The sequence below is a fragment of the Leptonychotes weddellii genome, chromosome 4 (assembly GCF_054177405.1).
Source record: "Leptonychotes weddellii isolate Sample4059 chromosome 4, ASM5417740v2, whole genome shotgun sequence".
NCBI lineage: Eukaryota > Metazoa > Chordata > Mammalia > Carnivora > Phocidae > Leptonychotes > Leptonychotes weddellii.
This window is the reverse complement of record NC_138372.1, coordinates 73,470,778-73,490,460: the sequence shown is the minus strand read 5'-3', so window position 1 is coordinate 73,490,460 and position 19,683 is coordinate 73,470,778. Positions and strand designations below refer to the sequence as shown.

The 19,683-nt window shown below is 39.3% G+C and overlaps 1 protein-coding gene across 5 annotated transcripts in view; it reads right to left on the bottom strand.

Annotated features, from left to right (window-relative positions):
* The window catches only part of TLCD4 (TLC domain containing 4), a 114,470-nt gene that overhangs the window by 53,144 nt on the left and 41,643 nt on the right, over positions 1 to 19,683 (bottom strand). For all 5 annotated transcript variants that reach the window (XR_014145002.1, XM_081818831.1, XM_081818834.1 and 2 more), the window contains 2 exons: positions 6,037 to 6,202; positions 1,846 to 1,935 (listed from right to left, as the gene is read on the bottom strand). Coding sequence is in view for 4 of the 5 variants with exons in the window: in XM_081818831.1 (XP_081674957.1) it covers positions 1,846 to 1,935; positions 6,037 to 6,191 (245 nt within the window). In the remaining variant the exon portion in view is untranslated. The remainder of the gene's footprint in view (positions 1 to 1,845; positions 1,936 to 6,036; positions 6,203 to 19,683) is intronic.

The following is a 19,683-nucleotide window of genomic DNA, read 5'->3' as shown; positions in this document are numbered from 1 at the left end:
TTTTTTTTTTTAAAGATTTTATTTATTTATTTGACAGAGAGACACAGTGAGAGAGGGAACACAAGCAGGGGGAGTGGGAGAGAGAGAAGCAGGCTTCCCGCCGAGCAGGGAGCCTGATGCGGGGCTCGATCCCAGGACCCTAGGATCATGACCTGAGCCGAAGGCAGACGCTTAACGACTGAGCCACCCAGGTGCCCCATCCTGCCCCTGATCTTAAGGCAATATACTAGATCACTATCACTTTACTGATGACTGGAGAGATCTGCCTATTGTCACACAACTGGAAAATGGTCACACAGGACAGTTTAATCCTGCTGTTTCGACACATATATATCAAGATCCTACAATTTGCCCTAATAATTATCTTTACTCCAAGAAACAAATACGAACTATCAGTCTTGTGTTTGGTTTATAATGTAAACTACTGCTGAAATGAACACAAAATTAAACTGGTAACAGCTAAATTGCAAATGGAAAGGTTTAGCAGAAGTCCTGTCTACTTTACAAATTCTGATCTGCAAATATGACCCAGGAAAATTGAACCTGGACTAAACTGCAGCATTAAGGAAAATGTAAAAAAAAGAAAAAAAAAAGACTCTCTGTCCGTTCAGAGAGTAGTCACCATCCAGAAAGTCTTGTATGAAAGTATAATTTTTTTTTTATAAAATTATACTATGGGGCGCCTGGGTGGCTCAGTTGTTAAGCGTCTGCCTTGGACTCGGGTCATGTTCCCAGGGTCCTGGGATCGAGCCCTGCATCGGGCTCCCTGCTCAGCAGGAAGCCTGCTTCTTCCCCCTTTCCCACTCCCCCGGCTTGTGTTCCCTCTCTCGCTGTGTCCCTGTCAAATAAATAAATAAAATCTTTAAAAAAAAAATTATACTGTGTAAAAGTTTGATAAGGACAAAAACTGATCAGTGAATTAAATCTTCGTCATAAAATTTATCTCCCAAAAGAACTGGTTCTGTTGACAATCATTACTACAATAAAATTAGGAGAAAAAACTTAGAAACAGTTTAGGTAGATTACATAAAAACCTCATCATGGAATTAACACTAAATTGAATCACTTTGAAAAATACCTTCCCAAAGAAAACTTATCAATACTGGTAGAATTCTGATGGGCATAATTCTGTATTTATTAAAATGATATTGCTGCAAACAGTCAAAAATTAAATTGTCCCACATCCTCCAGAGTCCATATCTACTACATTTACGCAGTGCTTTCGCAAACATACCTCATCTCAAACTAAGCTGAACTAAGCCTTCTTGTATAATGCCAGGAAATACAGTTTGCAGTATCTCTGCCATTGGAATGACATTTAAAATTTTCAAAGAGTGATCTTAGAAATTATCCTATTATTGCTGAACATCGTTATTATCAGTATTTCAAATCTTCTCATGCGGTACTAACTTCCTCTTACATGGACATCTATAATCCTCATTTTTATCTTTGAGATCAAATGATGGGTTGAACACAAGACTGAGTCTTAAGTAGATTATTATCCAACTTGACTATCCTATCTCAATAGTTAACTCATTTTTGCTCAGAACAGTGGTTACAACAACTTGGTTTTACTCACTAACTCAGTATAAATGTTTACATCATCATCATATTCTCCTGTCTTGGATAACAACTGTGACACTAGTACAAAGTGGCCCTCATTATTGGTATTCAAATATAAAATAAATCCTTTTACTGCACCTTGCTGAAATAAGTCTGAACACAAGCATTTTAATAAAACATGCGCCATCAATATGTTTTCCATTTGAAAGTAAGAAATGTTCTTATTAATAATTAATATCAAAACATCAATCAAATTGACTATATTGAAAAGAAACAGCTTACCAAAGTGGATCAGCCTTTGCAACCTCATCAAAAATCAAAATGTACAAGCCAAAAAGCCCAACCACCAAAGAATGGCATGTAGATCCTACCCTGAAATGAAACAAAATACATACAAAGATTTTAGATTCTTTGCAATGAACTGTATTTCTGTCAAAACATTTAACATTTTGAAGAAGTTAAATCTGGAAGCATTTAAATATAGGAATGGAGTACATCTAAGAGTATAATACAAAATTGCCATTTAGAAATCCAAGGGCTATGAGTTTACTTTGGAATTAATAACAAGAAAGATGCCCAGGTCTACAGTTTCCTGCTAGAAAATTGTGGAATCACTTATTGGTTAAAAATTCCAAAGCAGGGGTGCCTGGGGGGCTCATTCAATGCATCCGACTTGATCTCAGCTCAGGTCTTGATCTCAGGGTCGTTGAGTTCAAGCCCCATGTTGCGCTCCACACTGGGCATGGAGCCTAGTTCAAAAAAAAAAAAAAAGTTCAAAGCAGAAGCTTATCTGATGATGCAGTTGACAGAGTTCTGTACAGATAGACGGCAACTGGCAAGTCCACTGCCCAGCACCTTGCTCCAAGCCCCATCCCTACCAGCATCACTGCAGCATTAGTTTCCTGCTCCAATCAGTGAGGAATAACTTCCAAATCTACTGACCTTAACCAATTCTAAATCCCTGAATCAGAATTTGAATGGATCGTGAAATGAAAATGTATTGCCTTGGAGATTTCAGTGTTAAATGCACATTCCCATGCATGCTACACTTGGTTCCTGTAACCAATCCATTAGAAAGCTAGAGCAGCTATTACGAGTCTCTTTTTATCATTATTATGAAACCACTTCTAAATAGAAAAATTGAGGACCATGAATTTATACAGAAAATCTATTTTTAAAAGAAATGCTCAAGTGAAAGCAAAATGTTCACGAGATCCAGGCTGAATTTTCTTTTATAGAAGGAATAAGGTTTAGATGAAAAACATCAGTTTCTATGAACATATCTTGCTAATAATTTAATGGATTAACCTAACACCCAAGCTCTACGATATGCTACTTAAAGAAGTCTACATAGGATACAATATCTTTACTCACACAATGAAAAAGTTTATAAGAAATGAAGTTTCTTTTCTCTTCATTAGAATAAAGGATAAAAGGAACAGCAAAATTTTCTTTAGAAATTAATAGGATGTAAGAAATTTCTGTCTAAAATATGACCCCAAATCTTTAACAGTGACATATATCAACCAATCTGAAGCTTGATATTAGAAAATCTTATAGTAACTTGAAAAATCAATATGCTTGATCTAATAGATGATGTGGGCGTAAATAGATATATCATGTTAAATCAAATCATATTTAAATGATCAAAGATCCTCACTAATTTAAAGGCACTGACAAAGAATACTTTGCAATACCAAAGGAACATTTTGACGTGTGAATAGTTAACCCAATTTATCTGGTTTACAAGTCTGGAATTTTCATGCCAAACGTACCTATATTCCAAACATAGCTGTTTAAGGATGTAAGTTCTTTTATGTCAAATAAGACACTCCATCTAAATACTCATACAACCAGCTTTCTATTGCCATTCAAAAAGTCTATGAAAGCAGAAAGTACAACCTCTCACTAACTTGTTTTAGTGTTTAATAAGCTTATATCAAAAAGCTTCCCCTTGGAAAAATGAGAACTTTTTGTTCCTGATACTCAGCCCTCAAATTCCCTTTGTGTTGAAATGTTACATGGTAAATGGGAAGGATTACAAGACCTTAGCTGATGGAAATGGCATATAATTCATGAGAGAAAAGTTAAATCTTATTTGGATCAGGAAAAGCAAATACCCTCTGCTTACATACTCTCCTGCATTAAAAGTCTATACTTTCAGAAACTTCTGTTTAGTAAACATTTCACAGTCTATTCTTTAAAATCAGACTCTTGGCAAAGCAGGGTGTAGATTCCTTACTGTCTAAAATGAAACACCAAGATGCTACCCAAAAGAAAATTTTTTTTTCAAAGAAGATTAAAAAGAAATGTTTGTGCTAATAGATAGACAGGGAGATAATGGAAATAATGACCATTGTAGAATAGCAATTTAAAGTTACTGATTTAACCATTTGCAAGTAGTAGGGGAATTACCAATAGAAATTATATAGCCCAAACAGACAAGAGTTAAAAATTAGAGAAGCGGATTTTAAAATTAGGAGTATTTCAACACAATAGGACTTCCTATACCATAGAAAACAAGTGGATATAAGAAAATGTTTTTTAATTGTAAGATATAAATAATACCTGTAAGTATGTATTTTTTTTCTGAAAAAGCAACAATTAAGTACAGCAATTTATCACTTATATTTAATTAAACTGTCATCTCTCAGGTGTGAATTTTTTGGTGAGTTGTTTTTCCTCCTGTCCTTTTTCTACTGTAGGGCTTAGACCATGCATTGTTTAGAGACTCTTTCCTGATTATTAGTAAGAATTATGTGGGTTGTGCTGATCTGGGTGTTTCAAGACTGGAAGGTGGATTTCAAGACATATACATGTACTTTACTCAAAAAGCAGCAAATCTTTTTTCTTTCTTTACACTCTACCTCACAGCTTAAGTCTCATGTAAACCAAACTGGAGTGGGAACAGGAGTAAATGTGAGAGAGAAACAGAGAGAACTCCATTTGAATAGGGTAATGAATATTCTATAATCCCAGACTCCTTTTTCAAATAGGAACTCGGTTTCCCAAATGGTGATTCTGTGCACCACAGAATGGCAGTGATAAGACTGAATAATGCAAAGTATTTTTCAATTTCATTTCATTTCATCTTTGCCTCTATCTCTGTACCATCCCTATTTCTTTGGCTTGCTGCTCTCCAAGATTCAAATGCCCTTACCTACCCTAACCATGGTGAAAGGGAAATGAAAATAGTTCAAAATTTACTCTCAGAAAATCTGTCTCCCATCCCGCTCCTCGCCTCTTCTTCTCTTTCCCTCTTCTACCTATCTTCATGTTAGAAAGGGTTTTAAAAAATAATGGCTAGTATCTTTTGTATCCCACTTGTGAACAACATCTCTGTACTATTTTTAAGATAAAAAAAAAATCATACTTCTTATTTTTCAAAACTACATGGAGAAATAATTCTCACTTTTTGGGTAAAAGGAGCTATAGCGTGTATGAACCAGAAAAATCAATGTAAGGTGCAAGAGGAAACAACTGAAGTCTTAATCACAATCTGAGTTACAAAGTGGATGCCTACAAACCAGCTTGGCTCAAAGATAAGGGATTTCCTGTCAAATGTGACCATTCTCAAATAAATACTTAGACTCTGGCAGAAGTTAATTCTAAAAGGAAATTGCAATGAAAAATAATTATAGCAATTTTAGAGACCTGCTGAATTCATTTTATAGTTAGCATTAACTTCAAGTAAGTAACAACAAAAAATATACCCATAGCTGCTCCAATTCACCAGTTTGCAAATGCATGGTGACGTGGGGGCGAAAAGCTCTCAAGCACGTGAAACGGTCATCAGAGTCATTTTGTGTTTGAAATGTTGTGAAAGGTTAATGAGTTGCACACACAAAAAATCTGTAAGCCAACTAATTAAAATTCCCATAGATTTCTATACCCTTATAGGTACTACTCATTTTACATTTTTTTCTTTTGCCTTAAATAAAATCTAAAAAGCAATTTTTACTTTAACAAAAAAAATAGGTTCCGATGGGCTCTGAATTATAATGAAAAGTTCATTAAAAGAGAGATACAGATGTGCTAACCATATACCACACTCTGGTATAGCATTTAACTGCCCTCAGTCTGGCTAAGCCAGCCAACACTATATATAGGCTACTCACAGCCACAGCTAACATTCACTTCTGCGATCACTTCCAGAGAGCACGTGTTTGTTATCATAAACGTTTCAGAGGAGAATGCACAACAGGACTCTTCTGCAGTCAGCTGGAGTCTCCTTAACCTTCCCATGCTTCCCCAGAAAGTTCAATTTTTCCTAACATCTTTCAATAGAAGACTTTTTATAATTTTCTTGTATGAGATCTATCTACTTACTTTCCTTTTATTCGTAAGGTCAAATAAAAGATCTGACCTTAAATTTTGTTAGATCTTAAATGAAAGATTTTTTGGAAATATTTTAAACAGTTTTAGTTCATAAAACTAACTTTTTAAAATCAGTTACATTTTCAGATGCTTTACCTTGAGTTCCATTCAATCTTCTTCTCAAAGCTGAGACTATTAAAACCTGGAGAAACTTTTGCTGAAAACCAGAAACTTATAAAGTAGAAAAGAAGCTGAAAGGTGAGAAAGCTGGTAAAAACAGTGCTGAAGATCAGTTTGGTGTTGGTGTCCATATTTCTTCAACCTGTTAAGAAAAAACAATGGCTTTCAATTGCTTTAAATTGCTCATAAGAAATCTAAATTAATTTTTTTAAGAGTATGTGCTTATATTTTTAGTAATTTATCTTAATTTAGCACAAATATAAGAATACAAAGAAACTAATAGACTTTTAATTCTTTACCAGCTAGTTGTCGTGTATCTTGTATTTGTATTTAAAATAAAAATGGGAAAAATTATCCTAAATATCTCACTGTTATCAATTTTAGAAGGCAAATTTAACAGCATGATTTTCAAAATTATCTAAGTCTTTGAGTTTAATATTAAGAGAGCATTTCAAGTACTATAACCGAAGGTATTCTTTTAGTAACATTTTTAATTAAACTTAGGAAAAATCACCTGATTTCTCTATGCCTCAACTTCCTCATCTATAAAATGAGTCCATTAGATAATTTCTAGAAACAATTAGGCCAAAATCATTATAAAGCTAAGATTATCTACAATATCAAAACAAAATAATTACATTATAAAAACTAACTGTACAGTGAGACAAATGACATTTGAAACAAAATTAAAATCTTAATAAGAATAATCCCATCTTAGAAAAGAACCATACCACTGTTGCTGCTTAAATTAGTATTTAACTTTTAAAAAGTATTCTGCAATCCCACACATCCTTGGACCAAAAATCCTCCGTGACTTTGTATCTCTAAAATAAAAGATTTTTATAAAAGAGCTTCAGGTTTTAAGGGTAGAGTTAGCAGAAAGAATAGTAATATGCATATATACACATTCAGAGTATTTTTTCCTATCACTGAACTGAACTTTATTTGGACCCTAAAAATCTTAGGAACATTCAAAAGAAAGACACTAAAGCATTTGCTCATATCCAGCAAATACAGCATTTCTAGAAATGGCTCCATCTTTGATAGAGCTGACTCTCAAATGAAAAGGAAATGAATTGATACATATTTCCAGCTGCCTAATGTGAAGAAATAAAGTCCCCTACTGAAGCCAATTCACTAGAGAAAAGCCAAGTCATTGACTGCACTAGCAATAACCCCACTTCATTCCCTTCCAACTAGGACCTTGTAATAAGAATCAGGCTCCCACAGGGCCCCTTCTGACAGAACTCATGTGTCTGTAATGAGTTCTTTCCCCATTCTTTCTTTCTGGTGTGTGTGCTCAGTAAAAATATTGATATTACAATTCTCCTCCATGAGATTCCATTAACTTTATTGCTCATTTACTTTTTTTTTTAATTCAACATGTGTTTTAGGGTATTAAAAATTTAATTTGTGATCTTTTAGCCTAGGTTTAATATTAACCAATACATAAAAGTTTTGTACATAAATTAAACATCATTATAATTCACTAAGTAAGATGTAAAAGGGAAAATGGTTTTCTAAGATTAAAGCAAATGGGGAACTGGAGGCCAGGTGGGCAGATAAACGAAGAAAATGAAACCAGTAACCAGAAAAGAGTGGAGAGTGTAATCTTCAGTGTGAGGATGGTTTGCCCCAAAGGGTTCTGTATGTTCCCTGCTAGTCCTGGAGGGTGGCTGGACATTAGCTACTTACTTACTTTTGTTAAAATTCAACTATATAATGAGCATTTGTTTCATTAATGTTTGCTAAAATTACAGAACAGTAGGTATCACACAACATTATCCATTTTATGAACTATTAACTAGTACATTAACAAAGAAGCACTCGAACAACTCACCATTAAGAAATTCCTCATTCCTACTGGAAGAACAAACATTATTAAAATGGCTGCACTACCCAAAGCAATCTACCCATTTAATGCAATCCCTATCAAAATACCACCAGCATTTTTCACTGAGCTAGAACAAACAATCCTAAAATTTGTTTGGAACCACAAAAGACCCCGAATAGCCAGAGGAATGTTGAAAAAGAAAAGTAAAGCTGGAGGCATCAGGATTCTGGACTTCAAGTTATATTACAAAGCTGTCATCATCAAGACAGTATGGTACTGGCACAAAAACAGACACCTAGATCAATGGAACAGAATAGAGAGCCCAGAAATGGACCCTCAACTCTATGGTCAACTAATCTTCGACAAAGCAGGAAAGAATATCCAATGGAAAAAGGATAGTCTCCTCAACAAATGGTGTTGGGAATACTGGACCACTTTCTTACACTGTAGACAGAAGTAAATTCAAAATGGAGAAAAGACCTAAACGTGAGACAGGAAACCATCAAAATCCTAGAGGAGAACACAGGCAGCAACCTCTTCGACCTCAGCAGCAGCAACTTCTTCCTAGAAACATCGCCAAAGGCAAGGGAAACAAAAGCAATAATGAACTACTGGGACTTCATCAAGATAAAAAGCTTCTGCACAGTGAAAGAAACAATCAACAAAACTAAAAGGCAGCCTAGGAATGGGAGAAGATACTTGCAAATGACATATCAGATAAAGGGCTAGTATCCAAAATCCATAAAGAACTTATCAAACTCAACACCCAAAAAACAAATAATCCAGTTAAGAAATGGGCAGAAGACATGAATAGACATTTTTCCAAAGAAGACACAGATGGCTAACAGACACATGAAAAGATGCTCAACATCACTTGGCATTAGGGAAATACAAATCAAAACCATGATGAGGTATCACCTCATCCCTATCAGAATGGCTAACATTAACAACACAGGAAACAACAGATATTGGTGAGTATGCAGAGAAAGGGGAACCCTCTTACACTGTTGGTGGGAATACAGACTGGTGCAGCCACTCTGGAAAACAGTATGGAGGTTCCTCAAAAAGTTAAAAACAGAATTACCCTATGACCCAGCAATTACACTACTGAGTTTTTACCCAAACAATACAACGGATACTGATTCAAAGGGGCACATGCTCCGATGTTTATAGCAGCACTATCAACAATATCCAAATTATGGAAGAGTCCAAATGTCCATCGACTGATGAATGGCTAAAGAAGAGGTGGTACAGACACACACACACACACACACACACACACACACACACACACACACAATGGAGTATCACTCAGGCATCAAAAGAATGAAATCTTGCCATTTGCAACGACCTGGATGGAGCTAGAGTGTATTATGCTAAGCAAAATAAGTCAGTCGGAGAAAGACAAATACCATACGATTTCACTAACACATGGAATTTAGGAAACAAAACAGATGAACACATGGGAAGGCGGAAAAAAGAGAGAGGGAAGCAAACCATAAGAAACTTTTTTTTTTTAGATTTTATTTAACTGAGAGGGAGAAGGAGAGAGAAACAGAGAGAGCACGTGTGCGTGCACAAGCAGGGGGGAGGGGCGAAGGGAGAGGGAGATGCCGAGCTCAATGTGGAGTTCAATCCCAGGACCCTGAGATGATGACCTGAGCCGAAGGCAGATGCTTAACCAACTGAGCCACCCAGGCACCCCACCATAAGAGACTCAATGACAGAGAAAAAAACCCTGGGTTGATGGAGGGATGGGGGTAGGAAACCACTAAATGGGTGATGGGTATTAAGGAGGGAACTTGTGATGAGCACTGGGTGTTACAGATAAGGGATGAAACACTAAATTCTACTCCTGAAACCAATATTACACTATATGTTAACTAACTAGAATTTAAATAACAACTTGGAAGAAAAAAAGAAGAAATTCCTCATTCCTAAAAAAGCCAGTTTTTGTTAAGTCTTTGTTATACTGGTTATTTTATATTTTTAATAGATATACTTTCACTTAACTGGGGTCTTTGGGGTACATGTTTGAGTCTCCCTTTGCAAAAATGTTTCATTTAAAACTAAAGAGCTCCATATAGTCGAGTTGTGGCTTCTATTAAAGGCTCGACAGACAGAAGCTATAATTAAATTGTTCTACTCCCAGCTTTGCTTCTTATTAAGCAGCTGCTTGCTTCATCAGTCATGCCAAAACAAGGACAAATCCAGTGATTTTTTTTTATATGTATTTCCCCAGAAAACCAAGGCTTCTGGTAGAAAGCAAATGCTCCTCTTCACTGAATCAGGCAAGAAAAGGGGAAAATGGATAAAAACCAAACAATGCTCATTACTGACATAGACTGAGAACCTTGGTGAGTTAGGTGACTATTAAGTAGAAGAATACACTGTAAAGATAGAAAAGTATCATGGTTTGGTTCATGCACCTCTACATGTGGCTGGGATATTACCCTAGGAAGGAACAGCCAGAACAGAAGTGGGAAATATTTCTGTGGCAATTTACAAGGGGAGTGTCTAGACATGAACTTTAGAATGTAATTAGCCCATCTTGATTCACACCAAAGAAACTCTTCCAGTGGCCTCCTGAATACAAATGATATTTGAATGTTTTCTCCCAAGACAGTTTCCATAAACTTTAATTCAAGCAGGTTTCTTAGAAGAAAAACATGAAAAGGTTTGAAGTACACCTCTCCACCATTAACTTACGATAACCCTTCTCCGGCAGGACTCCCAGAGGCAGGGCCACTGGAAACAGCACAGCCAGGATGACTCAGCCCTCACTTCAGCCAACAGTTCATCCGACATCTGTCACACGTCCACCAGACAGGCCCTGGGCCAGAACTCAGAATACAAAATGGGGAACATGCTTATAGGCCAGGAGGGAAGCAAAGAAACCGATCACCACCACACAGAGTGCCAAGCTCAGGGTGCTAAGAGGGTATTCCCTGTTTTCAGTGAAATAAACACCCAGCAGAGAGGACACATAAACAGTGAGGAGATACCAGAAGGTATTCACTGTAAACCAACAGGACATCTTCTCTTCTATTAAAATCCGAAAACCCTTTAATGCTGAAGTGTAAGACTCAGTTCCACCAGCTGAGTCTAGAACTACTGACTTGGGAACACAAAGATTATTCTCATTGCCCATGTTCATTATTTCCTTGTAATACAAGGGCTTCTCTAGGGAGTATATCAGAATGCCACCTCAAAACACATACACAACATCACTCTTTTCCATTCTGACACAACATGAACCACTGCAGAGTGGTTAGCAGTAAAAACATTAACATGAAGAGGAAATGGTCTCGTGGGGTTGTCTTTAAGGGCAGCAAGGAAGGGGAAGCTGGGAAGAACAACTCCTTTTGATTAGCATTCCTTTTCCCATCTTTCGTGAGCTCCCTTTCCTGTTTCCCACACTGATTCCAACACTCACTGGTCTCAAATCTCCGGTTCTCTCTCTCTCTCTTTTTTTTTTTTTAAAGATTTTATTTATTTATTTATTTGAGAGAGAGAGAATGAGAGAGAGCACATGAGAGGGGGGAGGGTCAGAGGGAGAAGCAGGCTCCCTGCCGAGCAGGGAGCCCGATGCGGGACTCGATCCCGGGACTCCAAGATCATGACCTGAGCCGAAGGCAGTCGCTTAACCAACTGAGCCACCCAGGCGCCCCGGTTCTCTCTCTCTTATAAGATATGGTTTCTTCCTATTTCACAAAAAAATGGAGGCTGCCAAGCATGAACTCCCTCAGTGTCACAATGTCTACGATCTCCCCTGCCCCAACACAGAACCTCTTCTTTGCACACTATAGGCTCTCCTAGGTGTATGCCCCACACCTTCAACATGGCTTAAGTGGTCTGTAACCAAACGTCCCCCAGCATACCAGTCCTGGATGGTCACCTTCCCTCCCAATGGCTCCATGCGGGCATCCTGGAGGCCCCATAGGCTCTACATGACCCAAGCCAAACTTAATTCGAAACCAGTCCTTTCCCCAGGGTTCTATATATCAGAGAATGGTAGTATCATCCAGCACACTTCCCCCATCTTCCAGTCTAGAATAGTTCAGTCACTCTGGTCCCTTTCCTATCCCTTATTCCCACAATTAATTGACTGCCAAATCCTGGCAGACTGAAGAATAGCAAATGAAGGATAACTTGATTCCAGGAAAGTTCTGAAAGTTCCTCATGACAGCCTTATGAGTAATATAAACAAATGTGGCTGGAAAACAAAATTAGGTAAATCCAGAGCTAGTTGAAAAACTAGAAGCAGCAATGCAGATCAATGATCTGAAACAGACTTGAGAAATATCTCCTGCTATCCCATAAGGTTCTCTCTTTTGGGTCTGTATTAGTAACATTTTTTAATAAATATTTACATGGTACTCAATCTGCATATAATGCAGAGCTGGGAAAGGTAGCTAATATAATGGGTTAACAGAATCAGGATTCTAAATTATCTTCATAAGCTGAAATAGTGAGTCCAAATCAGAAAGAAAAAGTATAATAGGAATAAATGTTTTAAAGGCAATACCTAAGTACCTAAGTATAGGATTCAGTATAATAGCTACATAACACACACACATACACAGGAAGCTTTGGCATTTTAAGTTACACAAACCAATGAGAGATACTGTAATGAAGATACAAATAACAACAAAAAACCCCACCAAACTTCAGGCTCATTTATAGTCAGCGTAAACGTGTACCTTTGGATCAAGATACTTATCAGTCCCACTTTACTCTGAATTAATCACATGCCATGGGAACAAGATTACTTAGGACTCAAGAGCATTCTTCAAACATCTTCACTGTCATGTGGAAAAGTGAAAGAGGGAACTTATTCTGCATTACTCAAAATGGCACAAATGGGCAAAAATTACAGGGAGGGAAGAGTTCAGCTTAATTTAAGGAAGAACCTTCTAACAATTTAGAAGTGCCCAAGTATCCATCACAGCAGTGGTAAAAGGACCTCAAGGGGGTGGACCCGAGTCTTTGAGACCCCCTCAAAGAAAGATTCTGGGATTCTAGGACTGAACTGAACTTTGGTATCTAAGAAGACAATTTTGCATAAAACACTATATAAGCTCCTCAACAGCCTATCATTTAGGTTTTTAAAAAAATCAAAATTACATATGTAGGAAAATATTAAGTACATATAAGTCGGTGGGGCATACACAGACTTAGTCGCAGTCTTGAGATTGAACCTTACTCCACCGCTTGCTGTGTGACCTGGGACAGATTACTAAATTTGCCTTACCTGAACGTTAGTTCCCTGTAAAACGGAGGTAACAGTACTAACTTGGCATGGCTGTCATGGGGCATAAACCAAATGCTTGTCGGACACTTAGAACAGTACTTGGCATTTGGTGCACATTCAGTTAAGTTTCTGCTTCTACCATCATCCGTCCCCAGCGGCAAGAGGGCATGCAATTTCTGGGTCTGTCACCACTCCAGCCAAGGGCAACAAGACCATTGTCTAGCCACTAAGGCCCCTAACTCATCCCTGTTTACGTTAGTCAACACTCACACATGCAGGCAGACCCCAGTGCAGAAACCTATCCTCTACCAGGTGACTATTCCTGTCATGCTCCTAAGTTCCTTCCCAGCAGCCACCTGATCCGGCCCCTCACTTTGTCCCCTCATCAAACCCTTCCACTAGGCCCCCTGAGGCTGTTGCTCTATGCCCAGGAAACAGATCACTACCCTTTGCCTCTCCTCTGTGTGCTCTTAAGACCACCCCCCTCCCCTGCAGCCCCCTCAGGTCATGGCTGCCTAGTCTCCCACACTTTGGAGTCAGGAGGTGGCCCTATGTCCTCTTTGCTCCTCACAGTCTCCTTCAGGCACTACTCCTCTCATCCCCTGCCCCCCGTAAACACCCACCCTGCTATTTAGTTGTACCACCTCTCCCTCTCCTCACTGGTATTATATTCCAACCTCCTGGACATTTCCTCCCAGTCAGAGACTTTGGTCCTGGTTTGCCGATATCCCCAAGCCCTGATATCATCCCGAGTGACTTCTTATTCTATCCAAGGCACAGGTTTCCTTAACAACTCAGTCCTCCTTTCTTCATGGGAAATGGCACCTCTTCCATGCCACCTCAACCACTCATGGACCTTTACTGTCCCTTACTCACTGTTTTTCTGCCTCCACAATAACACCTCAAGTATTCTTCTGTTGACCTTTCCTTCAAGCGTGCTCAGTATTACATTTCGAGTCCACTGACTTCTTGGCTCGGTCCCAACCCACTAGCCCTTTCCTGTGTTTTACTTCCCTGTTTAATCGGCTTAGATCCCAGAGCCCATCATTTCAGTAATACTCTTAGTAACACCCTACATTCCTTTTCCACTGCCAAGAGCTGGCAAAACTCCAACCCCAGAACTGCTCAACTATTTACTCAGCGATGAGCCCTAAACAATCAGAGCACTGTTGGGACGTGTCACACACCAGAAGGGATTGGGGCTGGTGAGTGAGAAATGGCAGAGGGATCAGAGGGCCCTCAACACTGTGGGGCACTCCCACCACACTGCCCCAGCTGACCAATCCTCTCACACGCCACCATTCATTTTCCAAGTCATCCCTACTTTTCAAACCTCTAACCATCCACCCCATTCTCAACAGATAACGCCCACCCGACCTCACAAAAGAATAGAAGCCGACATAGGAAAACACGATCACACTATCAACCGCACAAACTACCTGCATCTTCACCCATCTGTCCTTCCACCTCAGGTCAACCTCTCCAACCCGTGCACTTTGGATCCATCCTTTCTGGCTGCCTTGGGAATCTTCTGCTCCCCATGATCCTTTATTCTCTGCAACTAGATCTTTCTATTGGCTTTTAAACAGGCTCAAGTTCTCAGTAGAAACAAAAATCAACAAATCCACCACCTCTTCTTTAATCCAACAGTTTTCTCTCTTGCCCTCTCTCCCCCTCCCCCCACTCCCTTAAAGGACAAAGTTCTAGAAAGGTGTACCCATACTACCATCACTTCTCATCTCTCTTGATCTTCAGCCCACTCCATTCTTGTCCCCACCTTCATCACTCCCCTGAAATAGCTACCCCTAATGTCAACAATGACTCCTACATTTGGCCTGCATGTTACCTGAACTCTCAGAAATGTCAGACACTACTGACACTTTCTCCTTGTAATATTTCCTTTCCTGTGCTTCCCTAACACCTTACTTCATCCTCTGTCCAGCCACTAAGTAACAGAATTCCCTAAGGTCCAATCCCAGGCCCTCTTCTCTCTACTTGTTTCCTATGTGATTTCATCTATACCTGTGACATGCAGAAAAATCTCAAGTTTAAACTCTCCATCCCAGACGTCTCCTCCAAGCTCCTGATGTGTATAGCCAACTGCCTACTTGTCAGTACCACATAGCATTTCAAAGGCATCTCAAACCAAGCTCATGACCTGACCCCTAAACTTGGTCCTCTTCTAGGTTCTTCATCTCATGGTAGCACTACACCTCCAGATTGGACAGCCTGAACCCAGGAGCCATCCTTTCATAACTTGCTTTCTGTACATCCCTACTATGCCCCATAATCCAATCCACCAAGTCCTATGGTGGAAGTCCCACTTCTTAAATAGCTTTCAAAAACATCCATTTTTTTCTAGCTTATGACCATCACTTTTCTGGACTGTCTGCAAACCAGAAGACTATCTCCAAACAAACTGGAGGACTCCAGGGGAATCTTCATTAAAAGCTGCCTCTGATCATGTCACCTCCTCACCTACCCCCAACTTAAAACCTTCAATGGTTTCCAAGGGCTCTTAACGAGGACTCTACTTTTTCCAGCCTCAACTGTCAGTTACAGCTGCAATTTAAATGAATGTTTCCTTCCCCCAGTGAAATGTGAGCCCCATGAAGGCGGGAAACATGGTCATTTTTCCTCTCACCACTGCATCCCCATACCTAACACTGGCCTGCCACATAGCATGTGCTCAATACATGTTTATTAAATAAAATGATAATAACAGGCATTCATATTCTTACATGGGCTTTCCATTCTGCTAGTATCTCGTCAGCAAGAGGTCCCTCATTTTGCAGTATAGTCAGAATACTGGAAAAAAGAATATTCTAAATTGACAACCCTTGTATTATAGCAGGAAAACATATTTACTTCAAAAGGATCCTCACCTCAAATGTCTAAGAGCAAGGAATACTGACCAATATTATAAAGTGAACTAATACTGAATATGTGTTTTCGTCCATTTGTATTGCTCTAACAAAATACCACAGACTGGGTGGCTTATAAATATCAGAAATTTATTGTTGCCCACAGTTCTGGAAGCTGAAAATCTGAGATCAGGGTACCAGCACGGTTTGGTGAGGGCCTTCTTCCAGGTCATAGACTTCACATGGCAGAAGGGGCAAGACAGCTCAGGGGGGTCTCTTACAAGAGCTCTAATCCCACTCATCAGGGCTCTACCCTCATGACCTAATCACTTCCCAAAGGCCCTACCTGCTGCTACCACCACCTCTGGGGATTAGGATTTCAACATATGAATTTGCAGGGCGGGGTGGGGAGGCAGCGGGACACAAACATTTAGATCATAGCAATAGCATATACGGTTTCTCCATCCCAAACTCCTTATAACAAATAGTATGTGTTCAAAGGTTTCATAATAATTACAATTTGCACTGTATTTTCATACTCTTATCAACTACAGAAGTACTTGTTTATTGATTTAGCTACATCAGTAGGCCTAACATGTTCAAGTGTTTTAAAAGTCTCTATTTGCAAACTGAAAGCTATTTATAAATGAACACATGACTGCAGAAGATATCTACCAAACCAAACAAACAAAAACCCTATCAAAAAAGTCATACCTGCACCTCACCCAATCATTCTAGGTTTTGAGGTTTTTTGTTTTTGTTGTTTTTGTTTTTTAAGATTTTACTTATTTGAGAGAGAGCCAGAAAGAGAGGGGGTGGGGGGAGGATCAGAGGCAGAGGGAAAAGCAGGCTCTCCCCTGAGCAGGGAGCCTGATATGGGACTCGATCCCAGGACCCCAGGATCATGACCTGAGCCGAAGGCAGACGCTTAACCGACTGAGTCACCCAGGCACCCCCATTCTGGTTTTGTTTGCATTTTCATATGGGTGGTACACTGCAATTATCTGTCTAAATGCTCGTGAAACATCAATAATTAACCAGAGACAATAAAACCCCCCTCAGTAAAGGATAACTATCTCAATACCCACTCTTATCTTTTTATTCATATGAAAACCATTAAACATCTAATCAAATATGTACAGAGCTCTCAACTAACTACCATTATAGTTTTTGGGTTTTATTGTCATTACTATTACTTTAATTCTGTATTGAGAGCTATATGAAAAGAGTTAGGAAAATTATGCACAGAAAACATTCCACCTCTTTTCCTTTTCTGAGCATCAAGTCCAAGAACCATTAGCACTAATGTGAAAGTCTATGGGAAGCCAGCTACATAAAAGTCAACTTAACTTCCATAAATCTTCCAATATTCATGGTACTGCTTTTTAAACAGAAGCAATGGGAAGAAAATGGAGACTAAACTAGGCGAGGCTAAGGAACCCTATATTAATATGATTAAATCACACTCCCTTTCTCACAGATATGATGTTACTTAAGGTTTAACAAGGAACTGCTCGTGATGATAGCAAAGACTTCTTGTTCCTCCCTGTCACTAAGGGAATCCTTTATATTTTTCCCATTCCTTCACTCCTTTTTCTTCCAAGAGCATACAGCAGAATTCAAGTTGAAGAGACACTGTTTGATTCTGTCTGTTACACACTCTGGCAATGCAATGGACACCTCCCTGAAACAATTTTTTTGGATTATAAATCGTTTTAATGATAACAAAAAATAAAATATTTAAGGTTACATATTCATACATTTCTAACTGGCCTTTATTTTCCCCACCATCCTATGTAATAATTACAATCATGGCATGTATGAACAGGAGGGAGGCTGAAATTCTGTTCCCCAAACTGGCGCTGTTTGAGGAACCCACTCAGCGACTGTGGGGTGGTCCCATCTTGCCACAACTCAGAGAACTGTTGTAACAGCTAATTCATATTGCTATGGATCTCTTTAGTCCAAGATTTCCCTTTTATCTGTCTCCTTACATCCTATGCTAAATGCCTTCTAGATCTTTCTCTGGTCCCTCTCATCCAGTGTTTTTTGAATGTTCATATCCCAGAGCTTCTCCCTCCCCCTCTCACATGTACACAATACTTTCTCCATATATATTCTTATTCCAACCAGTCAAGAAGATTCTGTAGTCTTCCCTTTTACAGTTTGGTTGTGTGTGTTTGTGTGTGTGTGTATGTGTTGGGGGGGAGGAGGGGAGGGATTAGTATTTTTTCACACAGCCCAGACTCCCCACCAAGACATTCTGGCACAGTGTGTGTGTGTTGGGGGGGCGGGGGAAGCGTTATCCTGGCTCCTTAAGCTCTCCCTGAGAATTCCTGCTCTTTCAAGAAATAATTTCTCTCCTTGGTTTCCCATAGCACTTGATCGGGTCTCCCTTCTATTACAGGTATTTTTAATCAGGATTTTTTTTAGAGATTTTATTTATTTATTTGACAGAGAGAGACGCAGCGAGAGAGGGAACACAAGCAGGGGGAGTGGGAGAGGGAGAAGCAGGCTTCCAGCCCATGCGGGGCTCGATCCCAGGATCTGGGATCATGACCTAAGCAGAAGGCAGATGCTTAATGACTGAGCCACCCAGGTGCCCCTTTAATTAGGGTTTTAATAAAACATTTATTCTTATTTTCCTAGCTTATGTTTTATTTACACTTTTTACATGTTCTGGCTACTAACTTAAAAATAAATAAAATGAAATCTAATACAGCCAATCTGTGCTGTGTCAACTTTTTAAGTTTTTTGTCTTATTTACATTTTTTTATTTCATTTTACATGAAATGACTCTCTGATACGGGATTTGTTTTGATAATGCCTACCAAGAAGTGTGGCTGCAAGGGAATGATGGTGGGAAAAGGCCACCTTCCCCAGCTCTCCCCACTGCTCTGCTGGTTCCTGACCCCCAACACACCGAGAATTCTCCCCTTAGAAATTCAGTCCATTTTCTGGGACCTTAAGGCTCAGAGTACAGAGAGCACATTTTATTTACTTTGTAAACGTTTCCTAGCATCTCACCCCACTTAAAACTTTTATAAAGAAGTCTGTGTTCTGCAAACCTAAGAGCTCCAATGACAGCCACTGGATTTTGGATAAATCAGAATGCCTTAAGCCAGGAGACAATAGTAACTGGAAGATCATACACATATAGTACTTGACACAAATAATAAGCGGTTGGAAGCTTGTACAATTTGAGGGCCCATCTTTAAGGAAATCAACATTTCAAATACAACACACTCCCCAAGCCTTAGAAGAGGTTAGTTGAGGAGCCCTACAGCTGACGCAGAGGCCAGATGGCACTGTGTCACCTGGGGGATTTGGGAAGAAGAATGAGGTTCTGCAGCCAACCTCTACCCAACCTCCGATGTCCTTACTTCCCTGCAATTCCCTTCCTGGAAGAAGCCTCTTGGCTTGGGACATCTCTTGGCTTTCTGCCAACACTGTGAAATCAAGGAAAAGCTGGACAGAGCAAGATTTTTCCAAATATGTTTTGTTCTTTCTCTAAAGGAATCACTGCCGAGCAAGCTGGGAAATCAGAACCTACGGAGACAGGGAGGTCCTTCTCACCTTTGAACAGTCAATCCGATTACCTCTGAGAGAGTCCCTGGGATGCAGGGAAGTGCCCGAAGCAGGCTCAAAGCCTGCCTGCCTTCCACGTTGCT